Source organism: Capra hircus, chromosome 23 (assembly GCF_001704415.2).
Source record: "Capra hircus breed San Clemente chromosome 23, ASM170441v1, whole genome shotgun sequence".
NCBI classification, from domain to species: Eukaryota; Metazoa; Chordata; class Mammalia; order Artiodactyla; family Bovidae; genus Capra; species Capra hircus.
Genome location: NC_030830.1, coordinates 25,071,255 through 25,095,657, shown reverse-complemented (window position 1 = coordinate 25,095,657; position 24,403 = coordinate 25,071,255). Strand labels below are relative to the sequence as shown.

General features: G+C 38.4%; 1 protein-coding gene across 1 annotated transcript in view; it reads right to left on the bottom strand.

The window, feature by feature from the left end:
• The window catches only part of PKHD1 (polycystic kidney and hepatic disease 1 (autosomal recessive)), a 450,125-nt gene continuing 425,960 nt past the window's right edge, over positions 239-24,403 (bottom strand). Inside the window, exons 65-67 of the mRNA XM_018039183.1 lie at positions 17,860-18,018; positions 13,245-13,367; positions 239-833 (exon numbers count right to left, since the gene is read on the bottom strand). Coding sequence (XP_017894672.1) covers positions 379-833; positions 13,245-13,367; positions 17,860-18,018 — 737 coding nt within the window. The 3' untranslated portion in view covers positions 239-378. The remainder of the gene's footprint in view (positions 834-13,244; positions 13,368-17,859; positions 18,019-24,403) is intronic.

Here is a 24,403-nt window from a genome sequence, read left to right as displayed (position 1 = left end):
TGACTGTCTTCCATGTTAAACTTGAAAAGAAAGAATTCAGAATCCATCTTCTCCCTTCTGGGCTTCCAAGATAGCACAGTGGTAAAGAATCTGCCTGCCAATGCAAGAGACACAGGTTCGATCCCTGGGTTGGGAAGAGCCCTTGGAGAAGGAAATGGCAACCCACTCCAGTATTCTGGCCTAGAAAATCTCATGGACAGAGAAGCCTAGTGGGTTACAGTCCACAGGGTCACAAAGAGTTGGACATGACTGAGCACACACGCGCATATTCTCCCTTCTTAGTCCAAACTGGTCAGGCCTCATCTTCCCTGCTCATCATGATCCAGATATATTTTGAACACTATAACTTGCAGCCCAAATGTCCTCACCACTCCTCAATCACAGCTGTTCCTGAACAGCCTCTGGATGTACTGAATGGAGGCAGAATGCCTCGGTGGCACCACAGGAGCCTGGCTTCTCCTGGGAAAGCCCTAGACTGATGTGCCCCTTGCCGAGCTGACTCTGGCCCTGCAAACGCTGCCTCTCTCGTCTGAGGTCTGGGCAGAGCAGCAGCAGCTGATCTTGGCCTGCCAGCTGGTATCTCAGCACCTGCTCCTGGGCCCCCTTCCAGTCCCCACTCTCCTGCAGGCACCCGTGCTGAGCAGGAGAGCCTGGAGTACAGGTGTTCCTGTGCGATGTGACGCTGGCAATACTGGGAGCAGGCACAGCGGCCTCTTCTCGGCTGCCACCTTCCTCTCGGACCACACGGTGGCTCACCTTCCTTCTGGACACACCATTCAGGGACTGATGGGGGAGCTGGTTCAGCTTGGCCAGCATGACCTTCATCCTCAAATCTGTGAGAGACAAGAAGGAGGAGAAGAAACAGACTTAGTTCTTAATCAGCTGATTGCATGTTTTGCATATTTAACATTCCTGAAAAGATATCACCAAATAATTAAAGACTGAGTTATTTCAACTTACCAATTTCTAAATATCGTTGGGAGTACACACTTTTTCAAAAAACCCATGTCTTCCACATCCACCAATTAATTAATTGATAATTAATATAAATTGTCTAATACAAATTTGATAATATCGCTTCCCAGAAAAAACTTTTACAATGCTCATAAGAAGTCAATCAGGATTTTTCATTGTAAGCATGGCAGCTTAAATATGAAAATTAAGCTAGAATCAGACCTTACTATGGAGGTTAACTCACACCTGCATTAATAAACATAAAACCAGTCTTATTAATACTTTTGACTTTTATGCCAAATTCACAATTTGAATATATTTTATTTTATAAAAACAAACATATGCAGAGATAAATATATAAAAAAACAAGTATCTATAAGACTGTATATATATAATTACTCACCTATAAGAATCATCTTAAAACACACCCTAGGCCTGAAATATTTTTTCCACCTGTCTTTCAAAACCCTCTGCCTTCTTTTACTCACCTCCCCAAATTTCTCTCTTTCTTCAGAAAGTATTTCCTAACTCATGAATGTCTAATTCTCATAATTCATTGGGTATTGAGGGATGTACAAAGCCTAGTTTTATAAACAATAAAGTGCTATAGTTCAACTTTAAAACAACTTTATTAAATTATTTTTTAATCAAATTAAAGGTAATTCAAGATTATTAATGCCACTTATACATTTACATTCCAGTATGCATTCCTTGAAGAAAGAAAGGCTAATAATCATTTAAAGTAACACTTTTATAGCAATTATATGCTGGGCACCAGGTTTTATATATATATGTAGATATACATATACATAATTATGTGTATATATATATATACTAAATTTAATCCTTACAACAACCTTCTGAAGTAAGTGTTATTACCATTTCCCTTTTAGAAGGGAGGCCATGGAGATACAGGGATTAAGTAACTTCTCAAGACCACAAATAATGTAACAGCACATCTTATTGTACAGAAGTCAAGATCTATGACTCCAGAGTTGCAGTGAGAGAACCAAACAATGCTGTGTACAATTAAAGCTAGCAAAGGGGAGTTAAGAAGAATGCTTGGCTAAATACATGCATCAGAGTGTAGCACACGTGGGAATGTCATCTTCCATGTGCCTTAGAGTGAAACAAAAGGTTGAGAAATACCCTAAACCCCTGAGAGGCAGTACTTTCACTGACATTTCCCATCCCTGATTTTCTAATTTCTCATCATCAAATGCATTAATGTGAATTTTTATACATACATACTTTTATATACAAGGTAAATGCTAATTGACAAACCTGTGTATTATACCTCTCTGTCTGTTTACTGAGCCTGTCTTGGCTTATGTTAGGAGAGAATCAGCAAGTCTGTATCACAGTGTAAGAGACAATATTATAGTATAACTATAAATAACATAATATATATATTTATTTGTTTAATTTATTAATTTTATTTATTTATATAAATATAAATAACATCATAATATAAATGTTATATATATATATATATATATATATATATATATATATATATATATATATATATATATATATATATAAACAAGGGCTTCCCTGTTGGCTCAGATGGTAAAGAATTTGCCTGCAAGGCAGGAGACCTGGATTCGATCCCTGAGATGGGAAGATCCCCTGGAGAGGGAAACATATAATATACTGCTGATTTAGAACAGTAAAACAAGATAAAGTAATCATGCTGTTTATATTGTTTTGATGATGTGTCAGTTAATATTCTGTGAAACTCATGTTACCCACATCTTGTCTCCTCCTCCACAGTCATTTCTCCTAGCTTGTAACCACTATGGTCCCCTAACTATGGGATAATTCTCTTGCTTAGAGCTTCCAGGTTATCCTAGCCTCCCTATGGGATTTCAAATCCTTCCAGAACTGTTCCTTGACAGCTCAAAGGCATTGATTTATGCCTCAATACTTGTTGACTGGAGTTTCTCATTTCACTTGTGCAACTGTTTCTATTATTGGTCACCTCTCCTTATATGACAGTCTCATCTTCTTCTTAGGACTTTGAGTTCCTTCAGGGAAGGAACTTTTTTGCCATCAACCTTGTCCCTCTATTAAGCCCAGCTCTATGCTGAGTCCTGAGTTTGGTGTCATCTCTATAATTACCGCTCCCACCAGGAGGAAAAGACATAGTTTATCAAGATCAGCAAATAACCAAAGAATAGGAATAATAAATTGTCAGGTAGAAGCAAACTTGAAAAAGGAAAATGGGCTTTGAATTTTTATCCCTTGGTAAAACCAATACCACTTCATATAAGGGGAATCAAACACTGCAAGTCACCTATTTTCAATCCATTGAAGATATTGTTATCCTATTTTTGAGAGACCGTCTTTGGAAATCTATTCCCCCTTGTTCTTCGAGTCTGCATCTATTCATGAAAGACTAACACAAGCGTAGCTTTCCTTTGCAAGCCCCCAAACATTTAAAAATCTCCCATGAATTATTTACATGGCAGCTCCAATCAGCAACATACCTGACAGACTCCCCAGCCGAAATGAAAGTGCGCTGTGTAAAGGTGTCGAGGGAGGCTGGCCGCCTCCCACTGTGAGGTTATAGACAGAACTAAGTCAGCACACATTATATGTCAGCGCCAACATCAGAAAGAATCCGATCCTTTGATCTTGGACCTCCACAGGAAGCTTAGATCTCAGACAAATTAGATAAAAAATGAATTTATAGCAGATATGTGTCCTAAGGCATTCAGCTGAATGTTTGGGTCTTAGGAAAGGAAGAATAGTGAGTATTAAAACATATGCAACAGCAAGCCTCCTTTCCACCTCCACCTTGTTGGTGAATCCCCATTAAAACGGAAAGATAGGATTTCACATTTCCCCTCTATGTCTCTTAGAGTCCTATTGGTGGGTTTGATCAAGCTTCAGGGAGACTATGGGAACATATATCCTTACTCTATGAAAAAGAGAAAGGCTTGGTGGTTTGGGGTCCACGCAAGTTCATCCACAGTTGACTGTAATTTTTCTTAGGTATCCTTAACCTCTTTTGGCTTCTAGAACTTTCTTGGGCAACCAATATCCTGAGCCTATGATTTTAAAGATTTGTGTGGGTAGTAGTCATTAGCTTCTTCTTCTTTTTTTTGCTTGTTTTTGATCATTCCCCAGTTTGCTATATTTTTGAGATTCCATATATAAGTGATATCCAGCAGTATTTGTCTTCCTCTGTCTGACCTACGTCACTCACTGGTTTCTTTTGCAATGGGGAGATTAACAATGACTATCTCCTCCCTCCGCACTGCTCCCTCTCTTCATTTTTATAGCCTAGTCTCCATGCGCTGCATTTACTGTAGGATGACTTGGATTCAGTATGAAAGACCCAATATAAGCTCCTCTATCTTGAAGCCTAAATAGGATCTAAAGCAGAAAGGCGGACAGTGGATCAACCAACATAAAGAACAGACTCCACTTTGGCTTCTCATTTGTCAATAAAGGGAACAGTCCTGCCCACATATTGAAGAAGATATACATAATAATTAATAAATAACATTAAATTATTAATTGGAAAGAATTGCTATTAATGATAAGCCTAAGTACTGGGCTTCCCTGGTGGCTCAGTGGTAAAGAATTCACCTACCAATGCAGGAGACCAGGGTTCAACTCCTGGGTCAGGAAGATCCCCTGGAGAAGGAAATGACAACCCACTCCAGTATTCTTATCTGGGAAATTCCACATACGGAGGGGCCTGGAATCAAACACAACTTAATTCCCCTGGAGAAGGAAATGGCAACCCACTCCAGTATTCTTATCTGGGAAATTCCATATACGGAGGAGCAAGGAATCAAACACAACTTAATGACTGAGCACGCATGCATTATAAATACTATCATCTACATTTTTTCTACATTATTTGTTCTTTTAAATGAAAAATCATTATCTATTTTTAATAGGAAATGAATGATGAATAAGGAAGTGTGGAAATTTTTAAAAGGTAAAGAAAAAGTGCCTTTCATTCCACATTATACCTTAAGTGATCTCCAGTTTATTATTCCTATAATACTCCAGCAATGGTTATATTTTAGTAAACCTAATTTAACTCATTAATCTACTCAAAGTTTACTTTGGTGATTTTTTGAAGTATGAATCTAGATTACTAAATGTTCTAAGAAGTCAAATTTATAGCCCCATTAATAGATGAATGCTTCTGTTTTCCTTTATTTTTATTATCTTCATCATAACTTACATTTCTATACCTAATATCTATATCTATACCTAATTGAGATGATTTCTTCTAATGCTCATATATTCTTGTATCAGTATCACATTATCTGAAGCATAGTGACATAAGTATTGTGTCTCTGGTTGAGCTACCTTTGCCCATTGCCAAAAATTCCATTTCCTGTAAAAAATTAGTTTTCTGTCATTAATCTATAGTTTCTGAAGAATTTTAGAATCATCTTATACTGTTCTATTCTAGAGAAAATAATTGAAATGGTGTTAAACATTGAGCCACCAGGGATTCCTAAACCAAAGTTAATTTAGAAATAAATATGGTCTTTGCAATATTAATTAATCTAATTAGAAACACACTGTAATTCCCTATGTATTTGTCCTTAAACTCTTCAATGAAATACAGTTTATTTTCTATGTAGATCCTATATATCTCTTGTTTTTCCCCAAGACAGCATATTCTTGGTCACTATTATATATTTATCTTTCTTAACTGTATACCCTTGGCTTATACAATATGAGTTTTGCTTAGACTGATGTTATATTTGACTAATTTACTCAAGCTATTAATAAATATAGTAGTTAATGGTTGAATCTTTAAGTTACCATTAAACAATCTTCTGCAAATCATATGTATTTTCTCCAAAATTGTCCTCTAAATTTTGTTTTAAATTTGACTGTTTCTTCCCATTCCAAATATATATGTTATAAAATTTTGGTAAGAATGAGTTCTGTACTTTATCATCACTTAAGTAAAAATTCTTCTAATATTCCATTGTTAAAGATGATACTGGATCTTGGTTGCAAATAGCATTGGAACTCCCCATCTTATTTACCAGGCAGGCTTTTATTCCTGGTAATTTTTAAAAAGTTTTCTTTAAGGAATAAGTGATAGATTATGTTTTTTCAATTAGGAGATGTTCATATCTTTGTATTATATGGTATGGACATGCTATTTATTAATAACTTCCAAATACAGTTTGGCTTTCTTGGGAACTTAGGGCAATTTCTGGTCCTGAACTGTTTTGCTCTTCTCTGCTTCCAAATGTCTTGAGGTCAGCAGCCCCCTCCTCTCCTCTCCCTGCTATTTCTATAGATTTGTACTTTAAAAAGGTAAACTGATAGTCTTTTTATTTTACATTCACAAAACACACCATATATAGTCAGTAAGATTCAAATGTGGTAGAGATCAGAAATTTATGAAGTTAATGTTTACAGTTCACTTGTATGGTATGGACCTCCTTTTCTCCTGTCAGTTTTCCATCAACACTGGGGACATGGATTTCACATACACAAGCACACAAGTGATTAGAGGCCACAGATCAGGGTACTATTTGGAGAAGGCAGCACTAAGGTCTCCAGCAATAACTCTACCACAAAGACAGAGGGAGTCATCAGGAACACAGGGAGAGGGAACTCAGGTGGCCGGCAGACAGCATCACCTAGAAGGAAGGCATCACATCTTGTCCACTGCTCGGTCCTCAAAAGGCAAAATGCAAAAAGGCAAAATGGTTGTCTGACGAGGCCTTACAAATAGCTGAAGAAAGAAGAGAGGTGAGAGGCTAAAAGCAAAAGAGAAAAGGAAAGATATTTCCATTTGAAAGCAGAGTTCCAAAGTGTAGCAAGGAGAGATAAGAAAGCCTTCCTCAGTGATCAATGTAAAGAAGTAGAGGAAAACAGTAGAATGGGAAAGACTAGAGATCTCTTCAAGAATATTAGAGATACCAAGGGAACATTTCATGCAAAGATGGGCTAGATAAAGGACAGAAATGGTATGGCCCTGACAGAAGCAGAAGATATTAAGAAGAGGTGGCAAGAATACACAGAAGAACTGTACAAAAAAGATCTTCGCTACCCAGATAATCATGATGATGTGATCACTCACCTAGAGCCAGACATCCTGGAATGTGAGGTCAAGTGGGCTTTAGGAAGCATCACTATGAACAAAGCTAGTGGAGGTGATGGCATTCCAGTGGAGCTATTTCAAATCCTGAGACATGATGCTGTGAAAGTGTTGCACTCAATATGCCAGCAAATTTGGAAAACTCAGCAGTGGCCACAGGAGTGGAAAAGGTCAGTTTTCATTCCAATCCCAAAGAAAGGCAATGCCAAAGAATGCTCAAATTACCACACATTTGCACTCATCTCACACGCTAGCAAAGTAATGCTCAAAATTCTCCAAGCCAGGCTTCAGCAATACATGAACCATGAACTTCCAAATGTTCAAGCTGGATTTAGAAAAGGCAGAGGAACAAGAGATCAAATTGTCAACATCCGTTGGATCATAGAAAAAGCAAGAGAGTTCCAGAAAAACATCTACTTTTGCTTTATTGATTATGCCAAAGCCTTTGACTGTGTGGATCACAACAAACTGTGGAAAATTCTGAAAGAGATGGGAATACCAGGCCACCTGACCTGCCTCGAGAAATCTGTATGCAGGTCAAGAAGCACCAGTTAGAACTGGACATGGAACAGCAGACTGGTTCCAAATTGGGAAAGGAGTACTTTAAGGCTGTATATTATCACCCTGCTTATTTAACTTATATGCAGAGTACATCATGCAAAATGCCAGACTGGATGAAGCACAAACTGGAATCAAGATTGCTGGGAGAAATAACTTCAGATATGCAGATGACACCACCCTTATGGCAAAAAGCGATGAAAAACTAAAGAGCCTCTTGATGAAAGTGAAAGAGAGTGTCAAAGTTGGCTTAAAACTCAACATTTAGAAAACTAAGATCATGGCATCCAGTCCCATTACTTCACAGCAAATAGATGAGGAAACAATGGAAACAGTGAGAGATTTTTTTTAGAGGGCGCAAAAATCACTACAGATGGTGACTGCATCCATGAAATTAAAACAGATGTTGGATGTTGCTTACGCTTTGGGAAGAAAGCTATGACCAATCTAGACAGCTTATTAAAAAGCAGAGACATTACTTTGCCATCAAAGTTCCATCTAGTCAAAGCTACGGTTTATCCAGTAGTCACGTACAGATGTGAGAGTTGGGCTATAAAGGAAGTTGAGCACCAAAAAATTGATGCTTTTGAACTGTGGTGTTGGAGAAGACTCGTGAGAGTCCCTTGAACTGCAAGGAGATCAAACCAGTCAATTCTTAAGGAAATCAGTCCTGAATATTCATTGGAAGGACTGATACTGAAGCTGAAACTCCAATACTTTGGCCACCTGATGTGAAGAAATGACTCTTTTGAAAGGTCCTGATGCTGGGAAAGACTGAAGGTGGGAAGAGAAGGGGACACAGAGGTTCAGTTGGTTGGATAGCATCACCAACTCGATGGACATGGGTTTGAGTAAGCTCCAGGAGTTAGTGATGGACAGGGAAGTCTGGCATGCTGCAATCCATGGGGTCGCAAAGAGCTGGACATGACTGAGCGACTGAACTGAACTGAACTGAAGACCCCACAAGATGTCCAGCCATTATCCTGTTGTTAATCTTATGAACCAGAATAAAATTTCTCCATCTCTTTTAGAGGAGACGAGAGGCCTTATTTTTGTCAACTGTTGTAGGAATTGCTGGAATCCAGGGGTCTCTGAAAAGGGAAGGGGGGATGGAGATGGACCCATTCTATCACTGCCTTCACCATTCAGTTAACAGTTCAGTTCAATTTATTCACTTAACAACAGTCATCAATGGTCTCCTGTTATAATGCCCTCTGGCATTAGAAAAGAAACAGACCTAATAGGGAGGCATCTGGACAAGATGAACACAAATAATTACATTACATATAAAAGGTGTTACGTGAATAAAAGAGAAGTGTCACAAAAGTTGAGAAAAGGGGACTATTCCTTCTAGATAGCTGAATTTTATTTTTTACTTTACAATATTATATTGGTTTTGCCATACATTGACATGAATCTGCCACGGGTGTACATGTATTCCCCATTCTGAACCCTGCCTCCCACGTTCCTCCCCATACCATTCCTCTGGGTCATCCCAGTGCACCAGCCCCAAGCATCCTGTCTCATGCATCGAACCTGGACTAGTGATTTGTTTCACATATGATAATATACATGTATCAATGCTATTTTCCCAAATCATCCCACCTTCTCCCTCTTCCACAGAGTCCAAAACACTGTTCTATACATCTGTGTCTCTTTTGCTGTCTCGCATATAGGGTTATCATTACCATCTTTCTAAATTCCAAATATATGTGTTAGTATACTGTATTGGTATTTTTCTTTCTGGCTTACTTCACTCTGTATGATAGGCTCTGGTTTCATCCACCTCATTAGAACTGATTCAAATGTATTCTTTTTAATGGCTGAGTAACATTCCATTGTGTATATGTAGCACAGCTTTCTTATCCATTCGTCTGCTGATGGATATCTAGGTTGCTTCCATGTCCTGGCTATTATAAAGTGTTGCAATGAACATTGCGGAACACGTGTCTCTTTCAATTCTGGTTTCCTCAGTGTGTATGCCCAGCAGTGGGATTGCTGGGTCATATGGCAGTTCTATTTCCAGTTTTTTAAGGAATCACCACACTCTTCTCCATAGTGGCTGTCCTAGTTTGCATTCCCACCAACAGTGTAAGAGGGTTCCCTTTTCTCTACACCCTGTCCAGCATTTATTGCTTATAGACTTTTGGATCGCAGCCATTCTGACTGGTGTGAAATGGTACCTCATTGTGGTTTTGATTTGCATTCCTCTGATAATGAGTGATGTTGAGCATCTTTTCGTGTGTTTGTTAGCCATCTGTATGTCTTCTTTGGAGAAATGTCTTTAGTTCTTCGGCCCATTTTTTGATTGGGTCGCTTATTTATCTGGAATTAAGCTGCAGGAGTTGCTTGTATATTTTCGAGATTATGGTTATGTGAGAGAAGTGTGTCTTGAAACCAAGATTCTTAAGTTATGTCTAGAGAACAGTGTCCTAGAGAGAAAAGAGAGGGAATAGAGGATGGGCATCTGTAGGGAGTTTGTTAACTGAGACTGAACTGAAGATGCAGCTGGGAAATGGAGTAGGTAGAGGGAACGGGGATGTAAACCAAGACGCTGCAGAGGTGGAATCAATAAAACTAGCAAGCCACAAGGCAAGGTTGTAACGGAAGGCCGAGGGTTAAGGAGAACTCTGAGGTGTCTAGCCTGGGGTGTTTTGGGGGGCTATTCACCAAACTAGGGGAACAAGGAAACAATTGCAAAAGAATGGTACAAAACTGAGTTTCCACAGAGCATAGTAGGACTTCTTCTCGGTTCTTCTGTGGACCCCAAGTGTGTGCAAACCCTACAACTAAGCCTTCAGCAAATGGGATTTGAAGCAGTGTGACATGGTTTAGGAACTGGAGAGACTAAACATGTAACTCAGGATAATGAAAGTCTTTCTCTCCTTTAGCATTATGGTGATTGCTTTACACTTTTTTTTATCACCTGGAATTTTTCATTTTCCCCAAAATATTATTCTCGTGTCCCCATCATATTAGAAAGCCATAAAGAATTGGTGGCCAAGTATCACTTTGTAACTTTGCAGAGAGAGGACCTTAAAAGGTATTTTTAAAAAATCAGGAAACAAATACATACTTATTTCATCTGTATTGGAAGATGAAATTTAAGCTCATTCATTTTTAACACATGATGACAAGCAATCCTATTGGAAGAAACAGTGCAGGTGAGTGTGTGCGAAGGTGTTAGACCAGTCCCAGGAAGAGTGAGTTGCTGGAGGTGAGTGTGAGGAGGGGCAAGCGGGTGGAAGCCAGAGTAAGACCAGACGGACAAGGTAGAGTCAGGCCTTGGAGAGCTTTGGATAAGCTGATAATAACAAGACCAATAATAAGCAACACACACAGCATACACACTGTGCCAGAAATCTCTCCATGCTTATAGTGATACTCGCTCACTCAATCAGCATAACAACATCTGAATATGGGTGATATTATTAGGACAATTCTCATGATGAGGAAATCGAAGTGCACAGAGAGGACAGTTGACCCTCTTGAGGCCATGAAATAAAGTCAACAAGGGCATCAGATTAAACCCAGTCGTGCTGATGCCCAAGTTTTATGCTCTTAATTGTCAACTTCTGCCTCTCCAACTGAGGCTGGTAATTCATTAAATCTTGTGAATAGCTGAATGACAAAAGCAGATGTGAATTTTAAAAACTGGCTCAGATGCTCCCTATGTCAAAGGCCCTGGTAAAAGTAAAATTCAAGGGATAGATACATGCTTTACTCCCTTCCCTGCTGCGTACATACAGTTTTTGGTAAAAGCTGTAACGTGATAAATTGACAGTCTCTCTCTACCATACAGCAGAAATGCTCGATTCTATCAGCTAAATATTTGATGGTGATGCTTGGTGTTTGCAAAATGCTTATGAGAGAGACAGGCCAATCACTGATCAGCAAATGCCACCAGTTTAAAAACACAGAAGGAAAAGGAAATTAGAGTGTCATGGTAATAATAAAACCAAATTTATTTAAAGCTAGCAGTAACTAGGTATTTACAGCTGGTAATAGTTTCCAAAGAAAGGCAGGAGATGTCTCATTACTTCCTTTGGAAACAATGCTCTTAAGATGTGGACAAATCTTAGAAGATAAGAAAACAAATCCATTTTGATCCCCAGGGGAGCATTTGGAACACACGTCTTTCTGTTTTGAACTTGGATGTCCTAATAAAATGGCCTCTTTCATTCTCCCATCTCTTCAATCTAAACTCATCCATAGGAGCCCTATCCCTTGTTTCATTCTTGATAATTTATTAATAAGCCACCACATAAAATATGTCCCTTAATAAAACATCCAAGCATTGTGGACTGCGTAATGTAGTTAATTTAAGCTGGGAAACTGAGATTCATGTAGATGGTCATATTAGATTAGGGGAAAGATAAGCATCACTCCTGCTGTGTGCTGGAGAATGCAGCTGAATACGCCATTCTTCACAGAGCTGGGTTCTGAGGACCACTTTCAAACACCTGTCCTGAATTTGCATGCCATGATACGGACAAGCTTCTGGAAACCAAAATCAAAGTAGTCTTAGATGGAATCTAGGAAGAGTTCCTGCCCCCTTCTCTCAAACTCCATCCTTTACACTCCCACCCACTCGTATTTCCTACTACTTTCTCATGCAGGTCCAGGAGCTGGATGGAAAATGGATGGCTAATTTCATAGGAAACTTAAAAAAAAAAACAAACCCTCATTTCCTCTGTAGGGGGAAAAAATGCAAATGGGCAAGCAAACCAATATACAGATACACACACAGTCACCGGAGTTCATTAAACTCATTAGAAGCAGAATGACGTCAGACTGCTATGGTTTGGTTAAACATCCACTCAGAACCAGTGAGCTTGGATTCCTTTTCAAGCAGAAAATATCACGATAATTAGTTATTACTTAGAAAACAAGCAATATTTTTCTCTTTAGAGCATATGTTTCAAAATTCAGATCTATGGAAGCTGTTGAATATTTTTCATACACCATATTCATACTTGGCAAATCTATCTTGTGTTCTGCCCATTGTCTTTGTAATTTCTGTGTCCTCAAAAACACGGAACATTGGTCTGAATCAAATGCTTATCTTCTCTCTGCTTGGCAGCAATTCTAATGGCTATTTAACAATATAACAAGCAAAAATCATCTGGCATCATGCACAATGTAGGCAAATAATACCTTTCACAAAAAGTACGATAAGCAGCAAAGCAGAGCTTAACAAAGCTGACATTTCTTGAGGGTTCCATAGTCCATCTAATTTGCCTAGTTGGTATTGGGCAACTCCAGGCTCTTCGTTCCAGATTCAATTATGTTGCCAAACTGGCAGCTTTGCAATGGCTGAGGGAAAGATTATATGCCTATACGCTGGTTTTGCTTTTCTTCAAGTAATGAATTCAAATGTTAAACCAATAATCTTCTAGTAAGAAAAAACATATATGAATGTCAACTCGAATCATTGGTTAACAGCTGAGTGAATCAGCTGGACTTGTGTGTTCTTTTGCTGGGGTATAATTTCCTTGAGAAGAAATAACAAAGGCTAAAGAAGGGTCTATAAACTAAATTGATTCAGAAACTGAGAGCGAGCAGGAGGCTACAGTTCATACACCATGGATCTGTTTCTCTCTGTAGAAATCACCCTATTGTTTAAGCTTACCTTCTGCCATCCTGGTGACTTCTTTTTCAGTCTCTACTTGTGACCCTTGGTGTTTGGGTGAGACATGGCTGTGATTCCTTTGATCATTAGTCTGAGTCTCAGAAATCTCTTCGTTTTTTATTTCTAAATTAGTGAAAAAAAAAGTTTTTGGTTTTTTTTTAAGAATAAAATGACATATTTATCGCAAATGAGCCTGAAGTGTTAGGATATTTCTCTTGTCCACTCCCCCCAAATCACTGTGATAAATGTGCAGCAAAATGCACCCAATATCCCAGAGCTTCAGGAACACTAAAATGAAATCCCATATACTGACCACTACCATGGAGGTATAAAACTGCTGTCCAATATGGTGGCCACTCCATGTGGTGGCTGAATATGTGAAATGTGTCTGTAAACATAAAATACACACTTGATTTTTCAAAAATTCAAGATACCTAATATTTTTATATTCATTACGTGTTGAAATATTATTTTGATATTTTAGGTTTGTTGTTCAGTAGCACTGCTAAGGCGTGTCCAACTCTTTGAGAACCCATGGACTGCAGCATGCCAGGCTTCCCTGTCCTTCACCATCTCCCAGAATTTGCTCACACTCATGTTCATTGAGTCTGTGATGCCATCCAACCATCTGTCGCCCCCTTCTCCTGCCTTTAATCTTTCCCAGCATCAGGGTCTTTTCCAATGAGTCAGCTCTTCACATCAGGTGGCCAAAGTATTGGAACTTCAGCTCCAGCTAATTTTAGGTTAAATGGCTACTAGAAAATGACACTATCTGCCTGGTCATATAACCATGAACATGGTTATAGTTATCTTTCTGTTGACCAGGGTGGCTATAGAATGTTCCTAGTACAGTAAGTGCCCTACACATGAACCTTCAAGTTGCAAACTTTCAAAGATTTGAACATGTGTTTGAGTGTCCAATCACATAAGTCAGTTCACGTGTCTGGCATACATTGTCACATTACTGCATCCTCTACAAGCGGTTGTGCTCTTGTGCGCTTTCCTGTCCAGTGCTGTATAGAGTACAGTAGTACAGTATCTTTATTTCAAGCCAGATCTTTAAGCGGATGACTTCATTGAACTTTTTGCTATGCAACGCAAGGAGCTTACTAATGAAGACCTGATGGAGTCGGAGGTCCAGAGAAAGGACGAAAGGAGACAAGAGGAAGAAGTAACTGAAGAACCGAAGAGATTCATGATGCAGGAAATGGCCAGGGCATTTTCGCTATTTGAGGAGGCACTGTTAGCATTTAAGGCACAGGACCTGAACATACAACAGTACACGGAGGTTGCAGAAGCTGTTCAGAATATAATCCAGTGAGACAGTGTCATCTATGATGAGAAAAAAAGAGCTACTATCCAGATATCACTGGATCTTTATTCCAAGAGGGTAGATAGAGTTGAACCCATCAAGGAACCAGAAGCTGTGCCATCAACATCAGGGTTCCGTGAAATTGCAGCTGACCCTCTAACTCCTATTGCTGAAGATCCTTTAGCTCTACCATCTCCCACCTCCTCTCTCTCCTTCAGTCAGTAACTCTTCTTGCCAGTTTACTCAATGCCAGCCCCTGCATGCCTGCCATTGTACTATACTACTATATTTTTCAAGGTACTGTAAAATTTTAAATGCTTTATTTTTTGTGTTTGCTTTCTATGTATTTTGTGTGAAAATTATTAGAAATCTATTGCACCAGCTCCAAGGATCCTGTAACGAACCTGGACTGGCAATTCATTTCTTATATGATATTATACATGTTTCCATGCCATTCCCCCAAATCATCCCACCCTCCCCCTCTCCCACAGAGTCCAGAAGACTGTTATATACATCTGTGTCTCTTTTGCTGTCTTGCATACGGGGTTATCATTACCATCTTTCTAAATTCCATATATATGCGTTAGTATACTGTATTGGTGTTTTTCTTTCTGGCTTACTTCACTCTGTACAATAGGTACGGGGAGGGAAGTGAGAAGAGGGTTCAGGATGGGGAACATGTGTACACCCGTGGAGGATTCATGTTGATGTGTGGAAGAACCAATACAATATTGTAAAGTAATTAGCCTCCAATTAAAATAAATAAATTTAAATTAAAAAAACAAAAACAAAAAAAGAAACCTATTACAGTAAAGTGCAGTACTATACAGCCAATTGTGTTAGTTGGGTACCTAGGCTAACTTGGTTGGACTTACAAATTTGACTTACGAAAGTGCTCTCGGAAGAACTCGTCCATATGTGGGGACTTACTGTATTTTCTTCAGGTTTTATTTAGAAATAATTATAGATTCACAGAAAGTGTCAAAGAAACATACAGGGATGACCCATGCACCTCCACTTAGCCTTCTCTTCACATCAACAACTTACATTAACTGTAGTATGACATCAAAACTAGGAAACTGGCATTAGTGCAATCCACAGACTTCATATAGCTGTGTGTATTTGATCGAAGAGTTTATATCTTCAGTCAGCTCTTGACTGGAGTGATGCTTTAATTCATTTATTCACTGAATATATTAATGAAAATACATTTACATTCTTCATGCCAGACACTGTTATAGGCACTATAAAATCAATTGTAAGTATGAAAGTTCAGGTCCCTGCCCTTTCCTGATGGCTCACATGGTAAAGCATCTGCCTGCAGTGTGGGAGACCTGGGTTCAATCCTGGGTTGGGAAGATCCCCTGGAGAAGGAAATGTCAACCCACTCTAGTACTCTTGCCTGGAAAATTCCATGGACTGAGGAGCCTGGTAGGCTACAGTCCATAGGGTCGCAAAGAGTCGGACATGACTGAGTGACTTCACTTTCACTTTGGATGGCAGATGATAAGCAAATAAATTATAATATAATGTCAGATAATCAGACATGATACTTGTTTCAAGAAAAAGCACTTTTGTGATTGTTTTGAGCAAAACTGACTGATTTTTTTTTTTTCATGAAACACCATTCTCACATTGAAAGCACTTGAAAGAAAAACTGAAATACAAATTATGGTTATTCAAAATAGGGTATTCGGGAGATTTCTTTTATAAGTAAATTAAGTAAGCCTATAACTTCAAAGAAACAATTGATAGTATTTGTCATCAGTGATATAAATCAAGCTCACATTGGAAATTTTAGAAGTTTAGAAAACATTGTTATAAACTACCATGAGCTTCACAGAATTTCTAATTCTATTGATATTAACATGTAGTTTTTTTAAAAAATTGTAGAATTAAATATATTAATATCAGCATTTGGTATATCTATATAACTCAGTGAAACAACATTTACCAAATGGCCAAAACATAATTTTTCAAAATCACCTGTGGGCAAAATTCAAAGTTCAAGGTAGACTTGTGGATTTTCATGTAACAGAATAAAAAAGTATATTGAGATGTACCTTTAAGTAACTATCTCTGGTCTAGTTTGGGTACAGCAACAAATAAGAATATCTACTGTATATGTAAAAGTTATTAAAATATTCTTTCTTTTTCTACGAGGTATCTATTTGAGGCTAGAATTTTCTTCAGATACTTGAGTCAAAACAATACATTGCTACAGACCAAATGCAGAAGCTGCTAAGAGAATCCAGCTGACTTTTCTTAAATCAGACATTAAAGAAATTTGCAAAAAATACCATTCTTTTCACTATACACATTTTACAGCACAATTTTTAAGCTAAAAATATGAAGCTTGCCTCAAAATAAAGAGCATCTAGTGGAACTTCCTTCTCCAGCATCTCTCAGAAATCCAAGCACAGTGAACTGTCTGGTGGTGGCACCCTACTTCTTGCTCTTTGCTTTCTTAATTTTTCACCTTCACCCTTTGCCTTTCTTCATTCTGCCTTTTTATACTCACTCTTCCTTATCACTTTGTTTTCCTAGTATCTCCTAATTCCACAAGGGTTTTATCCATGTCTCCATCCACATCTCACCGTCCCAAAAAAGAAGAAGAAGGAAAAAAAAAAAGATCAGATTCTGGGAAAATGCCCAAGAACACAATTTCTATGCTCCTAGGGAAAAAGAGGCGAACAAACAAAAAACCCAAGCACTCTCTTCCTTCTTCTGAAAAAGAAAAAATTTTCCCCTTGTTTATAGAGTTTGCCTTTTGGGAGGTCACCTGGGCTGTACCACACAGTGTTTCAGAGAGTGGGGTCTAGCGAGAAGCTAACTAGCCGGTTTGATCCTGGTGGTGAGACTTTGGGAAAGTGACTTCGCTTTTTTGTGCTTCATGTTGCGATTCATGGGGTAGCAAAGAGTTGGACACGACTGAGCAACTGAACTGAACTGAACTGAACTGTGCCCTGTCTGAACACAGAGTACTCGGTACCTATTTGATAGAGCTGTTCTGAAGACTGAATGAATTCAAGTCTCTAAAGCACCTAGAACCCAGTCCATAAAGAGTATTCAAAAAATAAGAGCTGTCGCTATTATTATTGTTATTATATATTATTACTGTTGTTGTTATTTGGGATTAGGCAATCCTTGTCTCTATAAATTGAGCAATTTGGCTGCACGCTGTTTGATATGTTACAGAGGCTCATAAAATATGTTTCTTTGCGGGAAGAAAAAGAATAGTTAGTATATTATGCATAACGGTATATTTTTTCAGATATTTTTATTCAAAAACAATCTACATACTTCTGGTTTTGCTTTTCTTAAACCAACAGCATATAAGGCAGCACAGAGCCAGCCACGAGACCCCTGAGCACAAGGAAGCAGCCATGATGATGGTGGGCCTCTCGGATGGAGTCACAGGTAAGACAGCAAACGACCTGGAGCGAGCTGTAAAATTGACCCCTGCTCAAAAACACAAATAGATGCAAAATAATAATAAGATGCTAATATAATAAAATACTATGGAAGAGATATGGTTAAAACAGTACCTGGCACATAGTTGGTTCAATAAATATTTACTGAATTAGATTATTAAATATATGAATCAATAATAAATGCAAGACTCCTGTTTCTGACGAACTGCAAGATTCCAACAATATCATATGATTGTTATTTCCAGTTCTGTTCATTACAATGGGAGAATTCCTCCAATGCTCTCCTATTTTCAGACCTACTTCCTCCACCAGTGCAAAACTGAAGATTCACTCTTATGCTCCACTAATTAGAACAGAGAGGAAGGAAGGAACGGAAGGAGGAAGGAAGGAAACTGTAACTGAGATAAATATCCACAGCATTATGCTGAGTAAAGTCCATTTCTAAAGGATGCTTATGATGTGTGTTAGGTGTTAGTTGCTCAGTTGTATCTGATTCTTTGTAACCCCATGGGCTGGGAGCCCACCAAGCAAGAAAACTGGAATGGGTTTCCAGTTTTCTGAAATTCCAGTGGGATTCCAGTTTTCTGGAAACTTCTCCAGGGGATCTTGCCGACCAGGGGTCGAATCTGGGTCTCCCGTATTGCAGCAGATTCTTTACTATCTGACCCACAAAGGAAGCCCTGTATATATGATATGATTCCATTTATATGATATTTTAGAAAAGACAATTATAGAGCTAGAAACCAGATCAGAAGTTGCAGGGATTAGTGGGAGGATGAGAGAACAAAGGAAAAATATAAAGGAGACCTTTGGGAAATGTTCAGTATCCTGATTGTGGCAGTGATTATATGAATCTCTCTATATATATATATATATTTGAATTTATAAAATAACCTACCAAAAAGATCATTTTTACTGTATGTTATTTCAAAAATAGAAAGCTTAAGACTTTGCCTATGATTTTGGGAATGATAAGTTCATTATCTTAATTGTGGGGATAGTTTCATGGACGTATAGATTCATCAAAGCTTATTTAATAGTACACTTTAAATATGTGTAGCTTATCATACGTCAATTATATCTCAAGACAAAAGTTAAAGAAAAACACTTGCTTGTGAACATATATTAGTTATAACCAGTGTTTTTGAGTAGCTCACTCAAAACAAACCCCCAAATCTCTGCTTTCATCTGAATAATTCAGGCAAAAACAGAGCTTTTATTTTATCGACTCCAGGAAACACTGTGTTTTCTTTGCTGCGCTTTCCTTGGGCTGAACCTGACATTGGATTGGAAGTCACAGTTAGATCCCTAGTCTCTTGACTCCTGGCTGACTTGGTCCCAAAACTACTATAACAAAATTATCTAGAAATGCTTTTCTTGTGTGTACATCTTATACTTGAGCCATAGTTGGCTTGTTTGTTATCAATTAGTTGCTTTTTATGGACAACTGAATAAGCTAATTCTAGCCCAGAGACAGAGGGATGGGTTTTACTAGGGATTCACAGAAGTAAAAACAAAATTCTTTATTCTTTTATCCATTTTCCAATAACTGCTCAGTGATTGTTTACTTCACCAAGTAGACAAGTTACTGTTCTCATTCTTAAGATATTTACAAGCTAGTAAATGAAATAGGAAACACATACAAATGTAATACAAATCAGAATGCGACCCATGCCACCAGAATGATGCAAGTCAAATGCTATGGAAGTTTATTTTCCATTGATATGCTTGGGGAAAGCATTCCATAGGAGGGAGTATCTAGATGGGGATGTGAAAGTTGAATAAATAAAGACAGAAAAGAGAAAAAGCGATCTATACTGAAAAAAATTACTGCCAAGAAATACCAGGAATTAGTGCAGGAAAAAATGGGAGGCAAATTTGGGTGGGCATTACATGTCAAAAGCGAAAAGACCTGTGACAACATTCTGAAGTCAGTGTCATAAACAGAAAAATTCTGAGTGGGGAAGTCGCTTGAGCCACCTGGGATATAGAAGAGCAAGCCATGAACGTGTTTAGAACACAGATAATGACACAGAGGCTGAAATCAGGCCTGAGGTTTCTAAGTCTAGAGCACTAACCTGGGTCTAAGGCTGGAGACTACCAGTTTTTAAATACTTTCAACAGCAGAACATTATTTAAATGCAATCTTAGACAGAATCTCGGTATATTCATCTATTCATAAACACGTATTTATGTGTGCCTATGACATGCCAGTTTTTGTTTTTGTTTACACTGGGGATGTAACGCTGAACTAGGCAGAATTCCTGTCCGTTTTGGAATTTAGGTTCTAAGGCAGAATAGAGCAGGCAGGCAATAGACAGACAAGCAAATACTCAGATACTCTTGACACCAGGGAGTGAGGAATTCTCAGCAGAAGACCGAGAATGCCTGGAGATGGGAGGAACAAGATTGGGACAGTGGTGCAGACAGAGAGAGGCAGAAAAGAGCTCTCTGAGGAGATGACATTTGAGAAGAACCCTGGGTGAACTGGTAAGGAAGACATGTGAATTTAGGGAGGAGGAATATTCTAGGCTTGGAAATAGCAACTGCAGTTGGGTCAGGTGGCAGAGTGCACTCCATCTCCACCCAGCAGCCCTGGAGAGCCCCTAGGAGTCCCGGGGCCCCAGGAAATGGTTAAAGAAACCACAGCCTAGACACCAGTAATGACAGTGCATGGGGAAAGGCTGGGCGGGAAGTCAGTAGAACAAGCCTACAGACACCTTGCCCTCTGGGGACTGTCTCAGGAAGTTCAGAAATGGATAAATGACCTGGATTAATCCACATGTTAGAAAGACTTATGAGGATTCTATACACACTTGGTCAACCTATGCAGTTTCTCAGTTCCTCAATTTTTATATTTCCAAAATAGCATAGTGATTATAGCCAATGATACTGTATAATAAACTTCAAAGTCGCTAAGTGAGTAGGTCTTAACTGTTCTCAGAACAACAACAAAAAGAATGATAATTATGTAATGTGATATAGATGTTAGCTAACACCACAGGGGTAATCATATGGCAATATATAAATATATTAAACCAACATACTGTTCACCTTAAACTTATACAGGGTTATGTCAATGGAACCTCAATAGAAAATAAATTATATACATGTATATTAAAAGTGTATGGATGTGAGAGTTGGACTGTGAAGAAGGCTGAGCACCAAAGAATTGATGCTTTTGAACTGTGGTGTTGGAGAAGACTCTTGAGAGTCCCTTGGACTGCAAGGAGATCCAACCAGTCCATTCTGAAGGAGATCAGCCCTGGGATTTCTTTGGAAGGAATGATGCTAAAGCTGAAACTCCAGTACTTTGGCCACCTCATGCGAAGAGTTGACTCATTGGAAAAGACTGATGCTGGAAGGGACTGGGGGCAGGAGGAGAAGGGGACAACAGAGGATGAGATGGCTGGATAGCATCACTGACTCGATGGACGTGAATCTGAGTGAACTCCAGGAGTTGGTGATGGACAGGGAAGCCTGGCATGCTGTGATTCATGGGGTCGCAAAGAGTTGGACATGACTGAGCGACTGAACTGAACTGACTGATATTAAAAGAACTAAGTCCTTAATTACGTCTTTGATGTTATCTACAGAGCTGAAAAAATGTATGTCTTTGTATGCAGCAATTAATGAAACATTGATTAAAGTGACATTTATTTCCATTAAAAAAAATAAAGACATGGACAATCTTGGAAATTTTAGAGAGACAGTTGGCCAATCTCCATGATTTAAAATCAGGAATCACATCTGCCATTATCTGCCATCTCTGGACATTAAGTAGATATTGAATTTTGTCCCTTTTCTTCATTTTAAGAAAAATAAATAAATATGAGACAAAACATAATAAAATAGGAATAAAGGTGAGTTCCTCTCTCTAAGGGATATGAGGAAATGAAAATGATTGCAATCCTCTGTTTGATTCAGAAATGAAGCAACAATAACAGATCCATGAATAAATACTTGTCACAGCTCTTCTATTAGAGCTTGTTAAAAAGGAGAAATGTCACACTGATTGGTCTATCCATGTAAGGACAGGCCAGGATAAGCTGCTTTCCCAAATAATTCCAGCCCTAGCCATTGATAACACCTGGAAACAAGCAGTTACTCTCAGGAATTATACTGTTAATGAACATGAGGTTATGGAGTCACAGAAGGGCAGGCCTTCTGATCTTTTCTATTTCTCCTTCATCTTTTCTCTCTTCATTTAAACAGAGGAGAGAAAAGAAAAAGAAATTCTATGCCTCACCTTGTAGAATGTCTTGAAAATGACTAAGAATAATTTAAGGAAAATGATAAACAAAAAATGCAAGACAATTCCTCAGTTAGGGGACTTTGCAAGCTGTAGGTAGAAATTAAAGGAAGCAGTAGGCCAGTAAACGTGAACACCAGGGCCAGCTCAAAATCACAGTTGTCACCAAGAAGCTTCTGTCTACAATATAGTTTACATTTGGCTTTATAACATATTCCTTCAAATAACCTTGATGAAGTATTTAGTCTTAGTTATCTACTGAGAAAACTGTAGGGTAACAGCCTTTTAAATATCCAACAAGCTGGGACCAAAATATCCAGCTCTGCATGTGTTACCTTTCAAAATATATCTTTGGGAATCCCATGGTCAAGGCACTGAACTTTCTCCATGAATCTGTCCTTTCATTAGGACAATATCACAGATATCAAAAGAATAGCTGTCTTACAAAATTAACAATACTACCTGACCCCAAATGATATTCTCTTTGTGAAGAAAAATGGTTTAAAACTTGGAACTGAGAGGAGGCAAAAAAAAAAAAAAAAAGATTACAGATCTTATCAATGTCATAAAAGAGGATTTTCGAACAAACTCATCCAAGGTTTATCAAATTCTCTGGAACACACCTTTGTTGAACTTAATGTTTAACATTTAGGGGCCAGTCTTGTGAATTTGTAGAACACTGGGTAAACTGAAAATGATTTTCATCCAGTAAGAATGTAAGTGATATTCATAGACACACAACTCAGAAAAGATAGAGTTTGGTTGCCCTGTATCCAATTTAGCAAACTGATTTCAGCAGTCTTTTCTTTCCAGGCTACATGAACTATACACCTTGCTATCCTCCTGGTTCCCACATTAAAAAGTTAAATAACTTGTTGACAAGTGTTCATCATACATTTTCATGAGAGCCATATTTTTAACTTTTTGAAAGTATACCATGGTTTGAATTTAAGTTTCATGAAGGAGAACTCATATCTGGCCTTTATTAAATATTTGTTGCTGGGGTTCAGATAGCTCACATGAAAACATTTCATTTCCTTTGCCATTTCCAATATCTAAGAGGTTTAAGTCCACTCATGATTGTTCTGGGTTTTTTTTTTGAAGCCTTGCATTATCACAGCTGATGCATTAACTACTTTCCACAGTTACCTGTCTTAAGTATCAGACTAATTTCCTGGACTCAAATTAATAATTGATTATAAATATCAACTTTTCAGTTCAAATGTAATGCTAAAATTTTTAGAATTTTCTCCATGCTCCCTTAGGTGAGGAAGGTTTTTTCTAGTAAATTACAATATTGCATGCAATATCTAAATCATTTTAAAGTGGTAATTGTGTCTCTATCAGAGTTTAATTCTTTATAAAAAGGATGCCCCAAGAAGGCAATGGCACCCCACTCCAGTACTCTTGCCTGGAAAATCCTATGGACAGAGGAGCCTGGAAGGCTGCAGTCCATGGGGTCGCTGAGGGTCGGACACGACTGAATGGCTTCACTTTCACTTTTCACTTTCATGCATTGGAGAAGGAAATGGCAACCCACTCCAGTGTTCTTGCCTGGAGAATCCCAGGGATGGCGGAGCCTGGTGGGCTGCCGTCTATGGGGTCGCACAGAGTTGGACACGACTGAAGTGACTTAGCAGCAACAGCAGCCCCAAATTAACTCTCACCATTCCTCTGTAGGGTGGAGACTGGACTCTATTCATCATGGAAATGGGAGAGTAATATTTTTCATAAACTCATCTGCCTTTGAAGTTTAAGTAGCATTTATTCACTACAAAGTGAAATTTGTCAAGAATGCTTCAGAAGGGAGATTTCTTTTGAACGTTTTCTCAGAAAGAACTGGATTGTATAAACAGTTTACACACACCTTCTACCTACAGTTCTAAAGTACCAGGATTTTGAATGTGTATAGTCCTCATTTCCAAGGTAGGGGTGGGGCAGTGGATGAGGCAGGCAGGACTAAAAGATAAGGTTTCATAAAACTCAATACTCCATGACTCTCTTCCTTATAAATTAAAAATTTTAATATTCAACCAAATTCCATCAAATGTCATAGGAAAAAAAGTAGAACATTCAAAGCAAATTTTAACAACTAGAAGAAAATGTACATTTGGATTCTTGCTTACCAGGAAGCAATACTTGCTCTTCAGGCTTAATTTCT